The 16,291-nt window shown below is 43.5% G+C and overlaps 1 protein-coding gene across 11 annotated transcripts in view; it reads right to left on the bottom strand.

Annotated features, from left to right (window-relative positions):
- The window catches only part of GRB10 (growth factor receptor bound protein 10), a 208,630-nt gene that overhangs the window by 35,407 nt on the left and 156,932 nt on the right, over nt 1-16,291 (bottom strand). For 10 of the 11 annotated variants that reach the window (XM_017518730.1, XM_017518728.2, XM_017518726.2 and 7 more), the window contains one exon: nt 2,642-2,798. In XM_017518730.1, the coding sequence (XP_017374219.1) occupies nt 2,642-2,798 (157 nt within the window). Of the gene's footprint in view, nt 1-2,641; nt 2,799-3,478; nt 3,650-16,291 lie in introns of those variants that run through there. The other variant, XM_017518732.2, reaches the window with a different exon arrangement.

The raw sequence follows: 16,291 nt of genomic DNA on the forward strand, positions 1-16,291 counted from the left end.
CCCTGTGAGAATACCCGGCATATAATTACCTAGGAAAGTGCTCTCTACCAGGAGATAGCAATGTCTGGGGATGTGCCCTGAGAATCAGAGGGCCAGAAGGGCCCAGGAATACCATCCACAACGAAGAAGAATCCCCTCTTGGCCCTGTGGTTCTTGCGTCCCAGTCCAAGGGGGATGAAGCTGAGATGCCCAAAGGGCTTTCTGAGAGGCACCCTGCAGCCCTGTGTTTTCTCACCAGTGAGCTTCTGATACTTGAATGCTGACAAATCATGGCAGAAATAAGATTTTTAGTTAAATTGCAACTTAAATCAATTTTTAAAAAAATAGTAAGTGATAAGGCTGGGTCACAAAACAGTATTTAGAGAAGTTACAGGGATGGGGACGCAGAAGCTCTGTGTGGATCGGAATGAGTCCGGGGGGTGCTGACCTTACAGGCTGGTGAAACTTGCTGGCTGTAAAAACTTGCAAAGTCCTCTGCAAACCCAGCCGATAGAAAAATGTGTTTACTAGTCACTAGTAAGAATGGAACTGGTGGTGAGAAAGAAAACTGAGGAAGGAGAGGAAGGGATATTCTAAGGGATTTCATGTATCCTGGCTGTGTAAGGTTTATTAATTTGTGTGTGTGTGTGTGTGTGTGTGTGTGTGTGTGTGTGTGTGAAAGAGGACCTAAAATTTGACACAAATGTTCCTTTTTCCTTTTGATCATTTCACTTGCTTCTTTTTCCCTTTCTCCTTTTTATATTTAATTTCAAAATGAAGTATCATCCTCCCCTAGAGTGTATTAAGTCCATCCATAAAGAAGAGAAAGAGACAAGGTGTGTATATATCACATCCCTACACATCCTGTGTGCCTATCTATGCACATTTCTTTTCATATTCTCTCCGAGTGATGGCTCTTCATCTGGTTATTGTTAAAGTTTTAATGTACCATTTATTTATCTACCACATGACAGTCTGGAAATCAAAGGTATCACATGAAATAGATAACTCAAAACTTCTGAAACATTCCTTGTATGTTCAAATTTTATGTATGTACATCTGTACCCAATTCCTATATGTCCTAAGTGTGTCAAATTATATTCAAGTACTAAATATCTGCAGAAGTCCCTCCCATAGTTCTTTCAAATGAAAAAAAAAATCGGACTTTTGAATGGGCTTTCAACAATAATCACTGTCAAACTATACGGACTTGTTTTTAAAGTTTTATATTATATATATTTTCATACATGTATATACACATGTAGAGACATATGCTGAAGGTTTCCCACTATTGTTTAATTTCCAAGTTACTATGTGTCAGCAGGTGCTTTGGCAGCCTTGTCAGACCACGGTAGGATCCACTCATGGACGTCCCAAGCTGGCGGCTGATGGGACAGCCAGTCTCCATGGGAGCAACTGTGATACCACAGCACTAACTGTGGACCTAATGAGTGATGCTGGCAGGAGAAAGCTGTTAGTGACAATGGAGGAGAAGGCTTCTGTCTTCACACGAATGCATCTGGCAATCAGTAGAGATGGGAGAGAAACCAGCAAGAGTTCTATCTGATTCCTTTGCATACCGTGTACCTAAAGTACCGGGTACACTACAAAACAGGGACTTAAGGTGACATCAGCTCAAATTTACACTGCATTATTTAGGCTTAAATTGTATAATATTACCTGGAAGAATGCTATTCAGCTAAATAAATATTCCAGACCTAGAAGCTTAAATTCGATTTTTTAACCTTTCAAAAGAGCTTCATGAGAAAAATTTAGAATGATGGGAAGTTTCCAACCTATGTTGTTTTTCTCTCCTTCAAGACATGGGAGAAATATAACTGTTGATTTAGATAAAATTCTGGTTTTAAATATTTCCCTATGACTTTGTAAAAACTATATTTTATCCGATAAGAATTTAAGCAAAAGTCTGAAAAGCCTTTTTACCTAAAATAAGCCACCTGAATAAAATAGCTCAATAAATAGTCAATATCTTCAAATATTGTGTGATACAAAATGTTCTCTTGCTTTTCAGGCACAACATTCGTGCGTGACACACACACACACACACACACACACACACACGTGCATGTACGCTGTTGAAGGCATTATTAACCAGCGAGCAGAGATGCCACGTTAACACTCAACTCTAACTTAGAGCAAAGTGCTTCATAATGGGCTCCAATTCCCAGCAGACCTCTCTGCACTTTGCTGCCTGTAACCATGGCTCCCTTCTTCCATCAGCTGAGGAGCTGCTCTCAGAAGGGCAGCTGCAATCCTGTGCAAGGCCGGCTCTCACCAGAGCACCTCAAGGGCGCCTCCCTCCTGTCCCCGCCCACAGGTGTGCGGCAAGATCCCCGTGGCTCTGACAGCTAGGGAGACTGTACAAGCCACAGAGAACCTCGCCGTGTCTGAGCCTTTGGGAAGTCATTGCCTCAACCATCCAAGGCAAGATTCCCAAAACACTAGGGAAAGGGGGCTGGGGGGAGGAAAGTGAAATTTTAGGAGAAACAGAAGAGGCAGGAGAGTCGAGGGCAACCCAGAGTCTGCCTGCTCATTTGGAAGGAGACAGTGCAGTCAGACATTTGGCATTTGGCAGTGGTGGTCCTCACTGGGTCGCACACGAGCTTCCCTGGGTGCCATTCCTGTTCCAGCGGTTCCCTACCTAATCCCAGGTGCGGGTGGTGCTCCACGAGCGTCCAGCTGTTGTCATCCACACAGTGACTTTTGTAAACCAGCAGCTGGCACAGGTCCCTGGCCGTCATGTCTGCTAGAATCTCCACCACTTTGCTCGTCCCATCTTCACTAAAGACTTTAACATCCTGCAACACACAAAGGGGATACTTACAGATAAACAACTTCAGGTTTTCAAGAAATAAAAACTGAAACAAAAGAAAACAGAAAAAAACTAAGAACGGTAGGGCTCCAACACACGGGAACTGTTTTTCCAAGCAGCCAACAGGTCCCCACCAGCTGCAGGGATATGACTCTCCCTCCCCGCCTCCCCTTTCCACCTCCTGGGGGCAGAGCAGGTAGGATTACAACGTGACACTCTTAAAATGCCCAGGGTGATCGTGTGAACATACAGCACATGGCTAAACCACCAAGCCTGTCTTAAGAAGCAACAGGATTCACAGGATTCCTTCAGAATACCGCTGGTGGTCTCGGGGTTGGACATTTTACAGATGAACCAATTGAAAAAACAATCAAAGCACAACAAATTCTGTGAATCTCCCTCTCCCCATCATAACTTTTGGACATGAATTAATTCAAAAGAAGGGCATAACGGAAGCACACTCACCAGATTCTTTAGCCCCGAACCCCTACAAAGTTACAAGCAAGCTTCATTTGCCCAGTACCGTTCAAACCCATGAACACTGAGCAGCTCCAGACCAAGGTACAGAGAGGTAGAGTCCAGAGGACGGGAGTCTACCCGTCCCAGGCACGACCCCGCAGGAATGCACCCTGCTCAGAACACATGTGTGTTTAACAAAATCCTCACCTCAACAGCCCGGAAAAAGCAGTCGGAGGAGCAAGATGGCATTTTAAATCGCAACTGCCTCTAGGAAGGGAGCATGTCTCCGTCTCTCCCCAGTGTCCCAGGCTGACTGTGTGGAGCCTGTGTGTGCCCTCGTGGGCAGGATGTCGCCAGAGGCCACCGGCGCACCCGCTGGGCTCCCAGGCTGCCTTGCACCAGCTCACTTAGGGAGTGACTCCAGCCTCGGTGATGCAATAGTCCCACGGGCTTGCTCTCCCACTCCCATATGACGAGCCCAGGGCTTGGGGGTGGGGACGACACCCACAACAACAGCAACAACACAACTCTCACGCCAACTGGTCAGCAACATCTCTGCCCAATGCTTTCCTGTGGCAGCGAAATCACACGCAGGCAGCCGAGAGGCTAAAGCACGTGCGTTCTCTGAATCCAGACCCATCTGCCAACCTCCAAATAATCTGTCCCACAACTGATGCGTCAGTGGCAGCTTTAGAGCTGGATCTGCAGGGTGTGCAAGAATGTCAGTTTGTCCTGACAAACTCCCTCTGAGGCTCCCCACTTTCTCTGGCCCCTTTTCTTGTATTTGGAGGGGCGTGGTTACTTGCTCTGAACTTCGATTTCTGTGGCTGGCGGGGAGTCTGACAGCAGCGGGAAGGGCTGGGAGGCCCCCTGCCTTAATCAGGAACTGGGACCAAACCATCCTACAGGGACCCTCTTGACCCTCCTACAGCTAGCTACCCTCAGCTGTCACCCCGGTGGGAAGGGAGGAGTCAATGTCACTCAAGCTTGAGTTTCCAGGTTGGGGGAGGTGGTAGAGGTGGGGCTCAGCGACAGTGGAAAAGCCCTTCTCTGTGAGGGCGGCCTAAGCTCCCAGCAGACGGGGGACCAGCCAGGGGCCAGCATTCTCAGGTAGGGTCGCTGCTCCCTGCCTGCCACCTTGGGGCCACTTCTCCAACTCAAAGAAATTCCAGGGCCGGGGTTGGATCAGGACCCGGGGACTTGTTTTCAACTTGTATTTAATTTTCAAGTAATCCACCATCTCTTTTCCAGAATTTATGTGTCACTCAATGAAAGTATACCTCCCCCTAACAAGTGAAATATTCACACAGAGCTGACATGGCTGAATAAGTAGAAACACAATTTAAGTGAAGAAAGCTGGTCTCTGGGTTCTAGATAATAATGTTATTAAAATGCATTAACATAAAAGGAAAACAGGAATTTGCAAACTATAACTGAGCTCCAATGATGCTTTATAAATGTGCTAACCATCACAGCAAATGTCTTCAGGGTGAGCACATGCCTTCGCCCCCCCAAATCAGGGTTCCTAATGCTCCGTCTTTCCTGAGTTTCTCAATGAGCTTATGTGCACTGAGAATATACGTGATCGTCTCTAAGAAAGTGCAATTATGTTGAAGTGCCTGTTACGTAACTCCTCAAGTCCCTTTGCCACTTTTCTTGCCCATATCAGCCCTAGCAATGGTTTTCTCATTTTTTTTTTCCAGCCCTGCTGCATTTTTCTTTAAACTCTCTCCCCAACCCCTGCTGTTCCACGGCCATCCCCCCAAAGGCCTATAAATAGTCTGGGTATTAAAAGCTGAGATGTGCTTGGCCACACGTCCACCTCCACTCCTTTTAGATTCCCACAGAGGCTGGGCTGGCGAGACCCCGAGGGGGCAGGGCAGGCAGCAGAATGAGCCAGACACAGAGGCAAGCAGCCTCCAGCTCCAGTGACAGGCCCCTCTGCCCCCAACACAGAGCTCTCTGGTACTTCCCCAAGCTCACCAGGGCCCTCCAACCACACACAAAACTAAGCCCCACAGACAGAACACCAAGCAAGCCCTGTGTCCACCAGCTACCTCAAACCACACAGCCAACGCTCAGAGCTACTGATGAGGATGTTTGTAAGGAACACGCCAGGCATGAGGGCTCCCATCACAGGGGACTACCAGCCACCAACTGCGGAGCCTTCTAGAGCTGGCAGTTCTAGAAGGAGCATTCTGTACGACACCAGTAACCACCTGGGCAGTGCTGGGGGCCCAGGTCTCCTGCAGAGCAGGCCTGGGTCTCTCTGGCCCATCCAGTGTTCAAGCATCTTGCACGGGGTGGGCCTAGAAGGTTCTCTCGAGCAGGTCAAGGTCCTTGCCCCACAGCAACTCACAGTTCAGCAGGAAGATTGTTACCACGGGCAGTTAATTTCCAAGGCATGACTTGTTTAGGGAATATAAGAATCTGGTCACCAGGAGGGGTGAGAAGCTGAGACCCACAGTTCTATCCCGGCTTAGCCTCCTACTGGCTCTGTGTCCTCAGGCAGGTAATTAGCAATCTAAGACTTGTTTTCTTCATCCAAGCTGTGGGAACTGCTCTGAGAATCAGTAACGTAAGCAAAACACTGTGCTCAATGTATGGAAGTGACTACCTTAGTTATGACCTAGCCTGGCCTAGGGTGGAGGTTCCAAAAAGGAGCTTAGAAACAGACTGGGTCATAACCATGCTTCAACAGTAACTAGCTATGGGAACATGGTCGAGCCATCCAGCCTCTGTGCCTCAGTTTCCTCATCTGTAAAATGGAAATCTGTAAGCAGCACCAGCCTCACAGCGTTGCTGTGCCATGGGTTAATGAGATAACCTCTTGAAAAGATCCCAGCCCCCGGCACCTGCCCTCCCTGGGATGTGCTTGGATCCAGTGTGGAGCTAGGGGCACTGCAGGCTCCAGCTGAAGGCCTGTGGACCACCATGGAAGTGTGCAGGGGTGGGGCCCTGAAGGCTGCTTCCAACTCAGGATTCCAGCTCTGAGAAAGCAAACCTCAGGACCAGTGAGATGCAGCAGGAACAATTCAGCCAGAAAAGCCAACCCCCAAATCCTTAATTTCCTTTTCTCTACTGCAAAAAAACAAAAACAAACAAAACAAAACAAAAAAAACCCTTACTAGCTAATTGCTTTTAAAAATAAAACAGTAATATTAAAGAGGGCATAATTATGTCAACAGCATGAAACTCTGTCCTTTTAGAGTTAGCTGGGGAAGGAACGGTTTGCAAAGCTACCCAGGCCCTAGGCTGGCTTGGCACTGAATCCCATTACAAAAGCCCTGAAGTGCTAATAGAAGGTTCCATTTTTCCCAGATTTCCTGCTGTCACTTTTTACATATTCACTGCATAGATAAAAAAGCAAGAGCTTAATTTTTTGCAAACTTAAAGGAAGAAGTTTAAGAACAATTGGAGTTGAAGGTAGATCGTATCTCTAGGGCCCCAAACTCCACTCTGAGGCACCCAGTTCTTTGTCTCAGTGGTCCCCACAAGGCTGATGTGTGTGTGGGAGTCATTCAGGCCCCTCCCTGCTGTCAGTCTTAGCACAGACCTCACTCCTGCTTCCCGAGACAGTCAGACCTTGCTGTTGGCTGATTTACAGGCTCAGGTTATCTCATTACTGCATCCAAAAGACCTCCTGACTGGCGGTGAGTCTTTGCTCAAGGCTCAGCAGTAATCATCTTGTAAAAATAGCAAATGGGACATTCTCTTTGTCCTTTTCCAGCGGTCTGCAGTGTAACATGTCCCTGGACAGGAGGCCCGGCCTCCAGGGTGCACACACTGACCACAGTAGCTGGGATCCACACCCACCCTGAGACCTTCACACAGAAACCCAGACATCGAGGGCTTCTGGGCCAGCAGCTCTTGGGATCAGTTTCGTCCTAGTTCTTAATCTTTGAGTAACTTAATTTTTAGCACAAAAGCTCTCTTAGCATGTAATGTAAACTGGGGTTTTTAGTTACTCTGGTAAATATTAGTGGTAAATATTTTAGAGAAGCCAGGTTGTAATCACAAGGCCAGGGGGAGGCACTCACAGGGGAAGAGTAACTATCAAAGCAGGCAAAGGGCCCGAAGACGTGACACGAGGTGGTGAATGTGGAAGAAATCCTGTTCTGGGTAACCTACCCTACCCTGGCTGGCCTCAGCGGGGCCTGGAGGAGAAAGCAGAAAGACTGCTGCACCAGGAGGGCGGAAGGAGCCTTCACTCCATGGCATCTGTCTCTGCCCCTTTGCTGGGAGGAGTAACTATTTCTGGAAGGCAGAAAGCTTGCCGGATGTCACGGAGGTGGAAAGTACTGGAGCCAGGATCTAACCAGGGCTCCCCTTCCTGGCTCTCCTTGCCTTTCTTCTCCACTGCAAGCCACTACCCAGCGTGTGCCAGGTAGGCTCCAAGGACTCACACAAAAAGGCTTTTGATTCCGTGTGGCCCTGAAGCCCTCAAACTGGACAGACTCAGAAGCCTGGAGGTTTAGGGTAAATTACATTTACTTCAGACTAGGGCAGAACCAACCAGAGTAGGCTAAATTAATCTCAGCAAAAAGGAATGTACTTCTGCCATTAGTTTTTAGTTCTGTTTTAAATTAATGATGTTATTTCTTGATATAAGGGATGATAACTGAATCACTATGCGTGATGACATGACTGTACTCACCATGAGAACACGCATAATAATCCTGTTCAATTCGATAGTGACTCAAACTCAAACTTACTTAAAAGAAATGTGCTTCATATACACCACGGAATACTACGCAGCCATAAAAAACAATGGGTTTGTGTCCTTTGTAGAGACTTGGATGAATCTGGAAACCATCATCCTCAGCAAACTGACACAAGAACAGAAAATCAAACACCGCATGTTCTTACTCATAGGCGGGTGTTGAACAACGAGAACATGTGGACACACGGAGGGGAGCATCACATACTGGGGGCAGCTGTAGGGGGGCTAGGGGAGGAACAGCAGGGGGTGGGGAGGGATAACGTGGGGAGAAATGCCAGATACACATGATGGGGGGACGGAAGCAGGAAACCACCTTGCCATGTGTGTACCTATGCAACAATCCTGCATGATCTGCACAGCTACCCCAGAACCTAAAGTACAATTAAAAAAAAAAAAAGAAAGAAGTGGGCTTAATAGCCTGCACTGTCCCACCTGAAATGGTTTCTTGGTAGCCTGGGAGCAGTTCAGTGCTCCCCATCACAGCTGGGGCTTGACCCTGAGGCCTGGTCTCAGCTCCCCAGGACTCAGCGCACTGCCCAGGGCTTTGGAGATGAGACTTCTGGCCTGATTTCAAATAGTGGAGGTGCCCCCACTGCTGGAACACAGCGACGAGTGTGGCGTAGGTTCAAGTGGTGGCATGGTAGACAGGTGCCCTGCCCTTAGTGAGACCAGACCCAGAAGGGTGAGGCCTGAGTGCTGCGGTTTCTGCTGCAGGGAGTCCTGAGGTCCTGAACACCAGGAATGCAGGGTGGTGTGGATGACTTGGGAGGAGCCTAGTCGGCTGGGTCTGTTGCTAGGGCTGGATGCTGGAGGGACACCCACGGGGTTGGGGGAGTGTGAGCTGGCAATCTCCAGGGCCACCTGCTGGGCTAAGCATCCTGGCTGCTCCTCCTCCTGAACAGACTCTGTGGCGCAGGAAAGGCAACCATGCTGCACCCTAGGGGGCTGTCCCAGTGGCCTGAGAGCTGCCCCAGACCCCCGCCAAAGTTGACACTTGCACCTGCCCTAGAGAGCCTGGTCACAGACTTGCCAGACCCAGCCCTGCCCAGCTCTGCTGCCTCCAGCCAGGCTGGTGGCAGAGTGCAGGCCGGGATCCCTGGGAATTCCGCCCATGGCCAGGGAAACCCTGGTATTTCCCCACATCAACAATGGCCAAGAATTCCACTGCTATTATTGCAACTGCCTCTCAACTGCAAGCGCCACCTACTGGCCTGTTGGGTGAACTGCATAACTCCATAAAGTCCCGCTGACGGAAGTGCCCAGAGGTGGGGGATGAGCTAAGCCTCCTGAAACCTCCACCTCTCCATTTCTCTGTAGGAGACAGTGCGCCTGACCACAGGCCCCGCACACTGTTACGACAACCTACAAACAGCTAGCATTTGAGGAAACCACTACACTAAAGCTGTCTATCACCAAGTAATTCATAAGAGCCTTGGTCCCCTAAAAGTACAGAGAAACGAAGCCAAGCCGAAGGAACTTAACCAACATACAGAATAGTCATATCCTCAAGGTGGGGGAGAGAAGGAAAAAATCCTACCAAATGAAGGTCAATTAAAAAATAAGTAACAGCTTCTACAGATGAGAAGAAACCAACACAAAAACTCCAGCTCCATGAAGAATCAATGTTGGGACATCCACATTAGCCCTCTAGCAGCAATGGCTCCTAACCACAAGGAAAAACTTTGAAATGACAGATAAAGAATTCAAGATGTGGAGTGTAAGGAAACTCAATGAGACCCAAGAGGAAGTTGAAAACCAACACAAAAAACCCAGAAGAGTATGGAAATGAAAGAATATACATAGATGTATTTTTAAAAACAAGCAACTTATGGAAATAAACTCACTGAAGGAATTTTAAGAAACAGTTGAAAGCTTCAACAATAGAGAAAAAAATTCTCTACTCGATAACAGAGAATTCTATTGTCAACAATAGAGACAGAAAGACTAGTCTTTCAAATAACCCAGATAAGAAGAAAAAATAAATTTTTGTTAAAAAAATAAAGTCTTTGAGAAATGTGAGATTATTTAAAGCAACCAAACCTAGGACTTATAGGTATTCCTAACGGAGAAGAAAAAAAAAAAAAGTTTGGAAACATATTTGAAGAAATAATTCAGGAAAATTTCCCCAGAGTTGCTAGAGATGTAGATATGCAGATATAAGAAATTCAGAGAACCTATGAGAGATACTATAGAAGATGCACGCTCCCCAAAGAATACAGTCATCAGATTAATTGAAGGTCAACATGAAAAAACAAATTTTAAAAGCAGCTAGATAGAAGTGTCAAATCACCCATAATGGAAATCCCATTAGACTAATAGTGGACTTCTCAGCAGAAGCCCTTACAAGTCAGAAGAGACTGGCGGTCTATTTTTAGCCTCTTTTAGAAAAAATAAATATAAGTCAAAAATTTTGTATTCTGCCAAACTAAGCTTCCAAAATGAAGGAGAAATAAAGTGTTTCCCAGATAAGCCAGTGCTGAGGAAATTTGTCACTTCTAGACAAATCCTATAAAAAAATTCTCAAAGGAGTTATAAACATGGAAACAAAAGGATGATACTCACCATAACAGCACACATAAGTAGACAAAGCTCACAGATTGTATAAAGCACTTACACAACTGAGACTACAAATAAACCAGCTAACAACACTGTGACAAGAATAAAACTTCAAATACCAATATTAACCTTGAACACAAATGGTCTAAATGTTCCACTTAAAAGACATGGACTGGCAAGCTGGATAAAAAAACAAGACCCAGTCATCTGCTGTCTACAGGAGACCCACCTAATGGCTAAAGACACCTACAGACTCAAAGTAAACGGGTGAAAAAAAGATATATCATGTAATGGAAAATAAATGTTAGCAGAAGTAGCCATTCTTATATCTGATAAAACAGACCTTAACAACAGCAAACACAAACCAACAAACAAAAAAGACAATGAAGGGCATTATATAATAAGAATGCATTCAATACAAGAGGACTTAACTTCTGGAAATATGTGTGCAAACACCAAAGCACCCACATCCACAAGACAAATGCTACTACATCAAAATGAAAACAATGACAGAAATACAATAATAGCGGGGGACTACAACACCCCACTGACAACACTAGACAGGTAGCTAAGGCAGAAAGTCAACAAAGAAACTCTGGGCTTAAGCTAGACCTTACCAAACAGAAATAACGAACATTTATAGAACATGCTACTAAGCACCAGCATAATACACATTTTTCTCATCTGCACATGAAACAAAACTGACCAGATGTTTTGCTATAAAGCACATTTCAATAATTTTTTTTAAATCAAAATTATATCAAGTATATTCTGGGACCACAGGGTAATAAAATTAAAAATCAATACCATAAGGAACTCTCAAAACTATACAAATACATGAAAACTAAAAAATGTGCTCCTGAATGACTTTTGGGTAAACAATGAACTTAAGGTAGAAAAAAATTTTTTAATGAATGAAAATGGAGATACAACATATCAACATCTCTGGAATACAGCAAAAGTAGTGCTAAGAAGAAAGTTTATAGTGTTAAATGTCTACATCAAAATGACAGAAAGTTCTCAAATTAACAANAAAAAAAAAAAAAAAGAACAAAACACAAAGCTAGCAGGAGAAATAAAATAAAGATCAGAGCACAACTGTTATTGAGATCCCCAAAAAACAAAACAACAACAACAAAAAACACCACAAAGGGTCAATGAAATAAAAAGTTGGTTCTTTGAAAGGATAAATAAAATTGATAGCTAGCAAGTTTAACTAAGAACAAAAGAAGATTCAAATGGGCACAATTAGAAATGAAAAAGGTGACATTACAACTGATACCACAGAAATACAAAAGATCATCACAGGTTATTATGAACATTTCTATCCACGCAAACTAAAAAATCTAGAGGAAATGGATAAATTCCTGGAAACATACAACTTCCTGAGACTGAATCAGGAAGAAATAGAAATCCTAAATAGACCAGTAGGGGTAACAACATTGAATCAGTAATTAAAAAAAAATCTTCCAATTAAAAAAGAAAAGCCCAGGACCAGATAGATCCACAGCTAATTTTTGTTTTCTTGACAGAGTCTCGCTCTGTCTCCCAGGCTGGAGTGCAGTGGTGTAATCTTGGCTCACTGCAACCTCTGCCTCTTGTGTTCAAGCAATTCTCCTGCCCCAGCCTACCAAGTAGCTGGGACTACAGGCACATTCCACCACACCTGGCTAATTTTTGTATTTTCTAGTTGAGATAGTAGAGACAGGGTTTTGCTATCTTGGCCAGGCTGGTCTCGAACTCAAGTGATCTACCCGCCTTGGACTCCCAAATTGCTAGGATTACAGGCTTGAGCCACTGCACCTGCCTCTGCAGCCAAATTTTAACAGCCATACAAACAAAAGATGGTCCCAATCTTATAGAAACTATCTAAAAATTTGAGAAGAAATTCCTCCCTAACTAACTCTACAAAACCAGTATTACCCTGATACCAAAATCAGGCAAGGACACAACAAAGAAAGATTACTACAGGCCAATATCCCTTATAAACATAGATGCAAAAATACTCAACAAAATACTAGCAAACCAATCTGACTGTACATTAAAAAGATAATACATCATGATCAAGTGGGTTTAATTCCAGGGATGCACGGATAGTTTGACATTGGCAGATCAATAAATATGATTCATCACATAAACACAACTAAAAACAAAAACCATATGATCCTCTAAATGGATGCAGAAACAGGATTCAGTAAAATGTAACATCCCTTCACGAAGAAAATTCTCAACAAACTAGGCAATCAAAGAATATACCCTGAAAGAACTACAGCCATACAGGACAAACCCGCAGCCACTATAGTACTGAATAGGGAAGAGTTGAAAGCATTTCCCCCTAAGAACTGGAATAAGATAAGAATGTCCACTCTCACCACTGCTATTCAACATAGTACTGGAAGTCCTAACCAGAGCAATCGGGCAAGAGAAAGAGACAAAAGGTATCCACGTAGGAAAAGAGAAAGTCAAGTTTTCTGTGTTCATTGATAGCATGAACTATTTATTTATTTATTTATATTTATTTGCTTATTTTGAGGCAGGGTATAGCTCTTTCACTTAGGCTGGAACGCAGTAGTGTGATCTCAGCTCACGGCAACCTCCATCTCCTGAGCTCAAGTGACCCTCCCACCTCACCTTCCCAAGTAGCTGGGACTACAGGCATGTGCCACACACCCAGCTAATTTGTTCTGTACCTTTTTTTAGAGATGCGATCTCACTACATTTTCCAGGCTGGTCTGAAACTCCTGGACTCAAGCGTGAGCCACCCACCTCAACTTCCCAAAGTGCTGGGATTACAAGTGTGAGCCACCACACTCAGTGATGACATAATCTTCTATTTAGAAAACCCTAAAGACACCTCCAAGACTACTAGACTTGATAAACAACTTCAGTAAAGTTTCAGAATACAAAATCAGCATATAAAAATCATTAGCACTTCTATACAACAATAATTTTGAAGCTGAGAATGAAATCAAGAACTCAATCCTGTTTAAAATAGCCACACACACACAACATACACACATAATACCTAGGAATACATCTACCCAAAGAGGTGAAAGATCTCTACAAGGAAAACTACAAAATCCTGATGAAAGGAATCACAGATGGCACAAACAAATGGAAAGACATCCCATACTCATGGATTGGAAGAATCAGTAACATTAAAATTACCATAACTACCCCCAAAGCAGTCTACAGATTCAACATAATTTCTATCAAATTTCCAATGTGATTCTTCACAGAATTAGAAAAAAAATGATTGTAACGTTCATGTGGAACAAAAAAAAAACAGAGCTTGAATAGCCACAGCAATCCTGAACAAAAAGAACAAAGCCAGAGGTATTATATTACTTGACTTCGAATTATATTGCTGTAGAAACTAAAACAGCATGATACTGGTACAAAAACGGACATACATATCAATGGAATGGAATAAACAATATAGAAATAAAGCCACATACCTACAACCAACTGATCTTGAGCCAAGTTGACAAAAATAAACAATGGGAAAAGGACACTATTCAATAACTGGTGCTGGGAAAATTGGCTATCTCTATGAACATCTCTAACCACACGAACTGAAAAATCTACAGGAAATTCTAGTCATATGCAGAACAATGAAACTGGGCCCCTGTCTCTCACCATGTATAAAAATTAACTCAAGATGGATTAAAGACCTAAATATAAGACTTGAAAGTATAAAAGGCATAGAAGAAAACCTAGGAAAAAAACTTTGGACTTTGGCCTAAGCAAAGAATTTATGACTAAGCCCCCAAAAGCAATGCAGCAAGAATAAAAATAGACAAATGGGACTTAATTAAACTAAAAAGATTCTGTGCAGTAAATAGACAACGTAGAGAATGGAAGAAAATATTTGCAAATTATGCTTCCAACAAAGAGCTATTACCCAGAATCTACAACAAACTCAAGCAACTCAGCCAGAAAAAAAAAAAAAAAAAAAAACCAATCCCATTAAAAAATGGGCAAATAACATGAACAGACATTTCTCAAAAGAAGACATAGAAGTGGCCAGTACACACATAAAGAGATGCTCAACATCACTAGTCATCAGAGAAATGCAAATTAAAACCACAATGAGATATCTTATACCACTCAGAATGGCTATCACTAAAAAGTAAAGAACAAAAACAAACAAAAAAACCCACAAAAGATGTTGCCATAGATGTGGAGAAAAGGGAAGCCAAATACACTGTTGGTAGGAATGTAAATTAGTACAACCTATATGGAAAACAGTATGGAGATTTCCCAAGGAAATAAAAATAGAATTACCATTCAACCCAGTAATCCTACTACTGGGCATCTACCCAAAGGAAAAGACATCATTATATCAAAAAGACATGTATCCGTATGTTTATCACAGCACTATTCACAATAGCAAAGGCACAGAATCAACCTAAATGTCTATCGACAGTAGACTGTATTTAAAAAGTGGTAATATACACCACGGAATAGTATGTAATCATAAAAAAGAATGAAATCATGTCCTTTGCGGCAACATGGGTGGAGCTGGAGGCCATTATCTTAAGTGAAGTAACTCAGAAACAAAAAAGTAAATACTACATATTATTGCTTATAAGTGGGAGGTAAACAATAGGTACACATAAACATAAAGATAGAAAAAATAGACACTGGGGACTCCAAATTGGAGGAGGATGGAAGGAGGAGGTGAAGGTTTTAAAAATTACCTATTGGGTACAATCTTCACTATTTTGGTGAGTACAGTAGAAACCCAAACCTCACCATTATGCAATATATCCATGTAACAAACCTGCACGTGTACCCACAAGTCTAAAATTTTAAAATAAACAAGTTTTGAAAGTCTGCTTTACAATCAATACCTTTCAAGTTTTCAGTGAGAATAAAAAAGATGTTAAGATGTTGTCTTTACAAACCCTTTTTTCTAAAAGAGATATTTATTCTAGAAATAACTAAAAAGAGTTCTTGAAAGTCAACCATGGTTTTCAGAGACCCTAATGGGACTTTCCGTAGAGAACAGGTCTCACTGGCTGAGTGGATGGTAAGATTCGAAGCAGTAGCCTCTACCCTTGTTTTATATCAAGTAGACAGGCTTATTTGGAAGAGTCAGTTTTGATGTGCTCATCTGCATTTTTTTTTAACTTTTCTAAAATGGATATGCATACCCTGTTATTTTGAAAAACATAATTTTATAAAATAGGATCATTTTGTCAAAACTAAAATTTAAAACTTTTAAAAACTCTCCCTTGGTGGATTAAAGGGGAGTAGTGCTAAGAAAGCATGGCATGAAAGGCATCTGGGCTGTGACCCCCAGTACCCGTGTCCCTGCGGGGGTCATCTCCAAAAAGGTTTAATCTGGGCTGAGGGTCCAACCTCAGTGCTCCTCCCAAACAGGGGCAGGGCTCTCTTGGAGCTACTGTCCTCTGGGGCTCAGATTCCTGCTTTATAGTCAGGTAGAGATTTGTTTTCAGACACGACTCCTTGTTGGGAATGGTTTTTGGATCTAAATGTTGGAGATCCCCAAATGGGCTACATGCCATAATTTGAATTCCTGCTTTAATTGTGTGGTCATGACTGGCAGATCCAGCAGGCACAGAGGGACATGTTGGAGGAATGGCTGCCCTCTTCAAGCATTAGATGGGTAACAACCTGGAGGAAGCTTGTGGTACATGTGGAGACACCAAGACACCACATTAGGTTTACTGCGAGAGCTGTGCCCCCTCCACCCTTCTCTCTAGAAGGTGCTG

This window comes from Cebus imitator, unplaced genomic scaffold (assembly GCF_001604975.1).
Source record: "Cebus imitator isolate Cc_AM_T3 unplaced genomic scaffold, Cebus_imitator-1.0 Scaffold702, whole genome shotgun sequence".
In the NCBI taxonomy this organism is placed as follows: Eukaryota; Metazoa; Chordata; class Mammalia; order Primates; family Cebidae; genus Cebus; species Cebus imitator.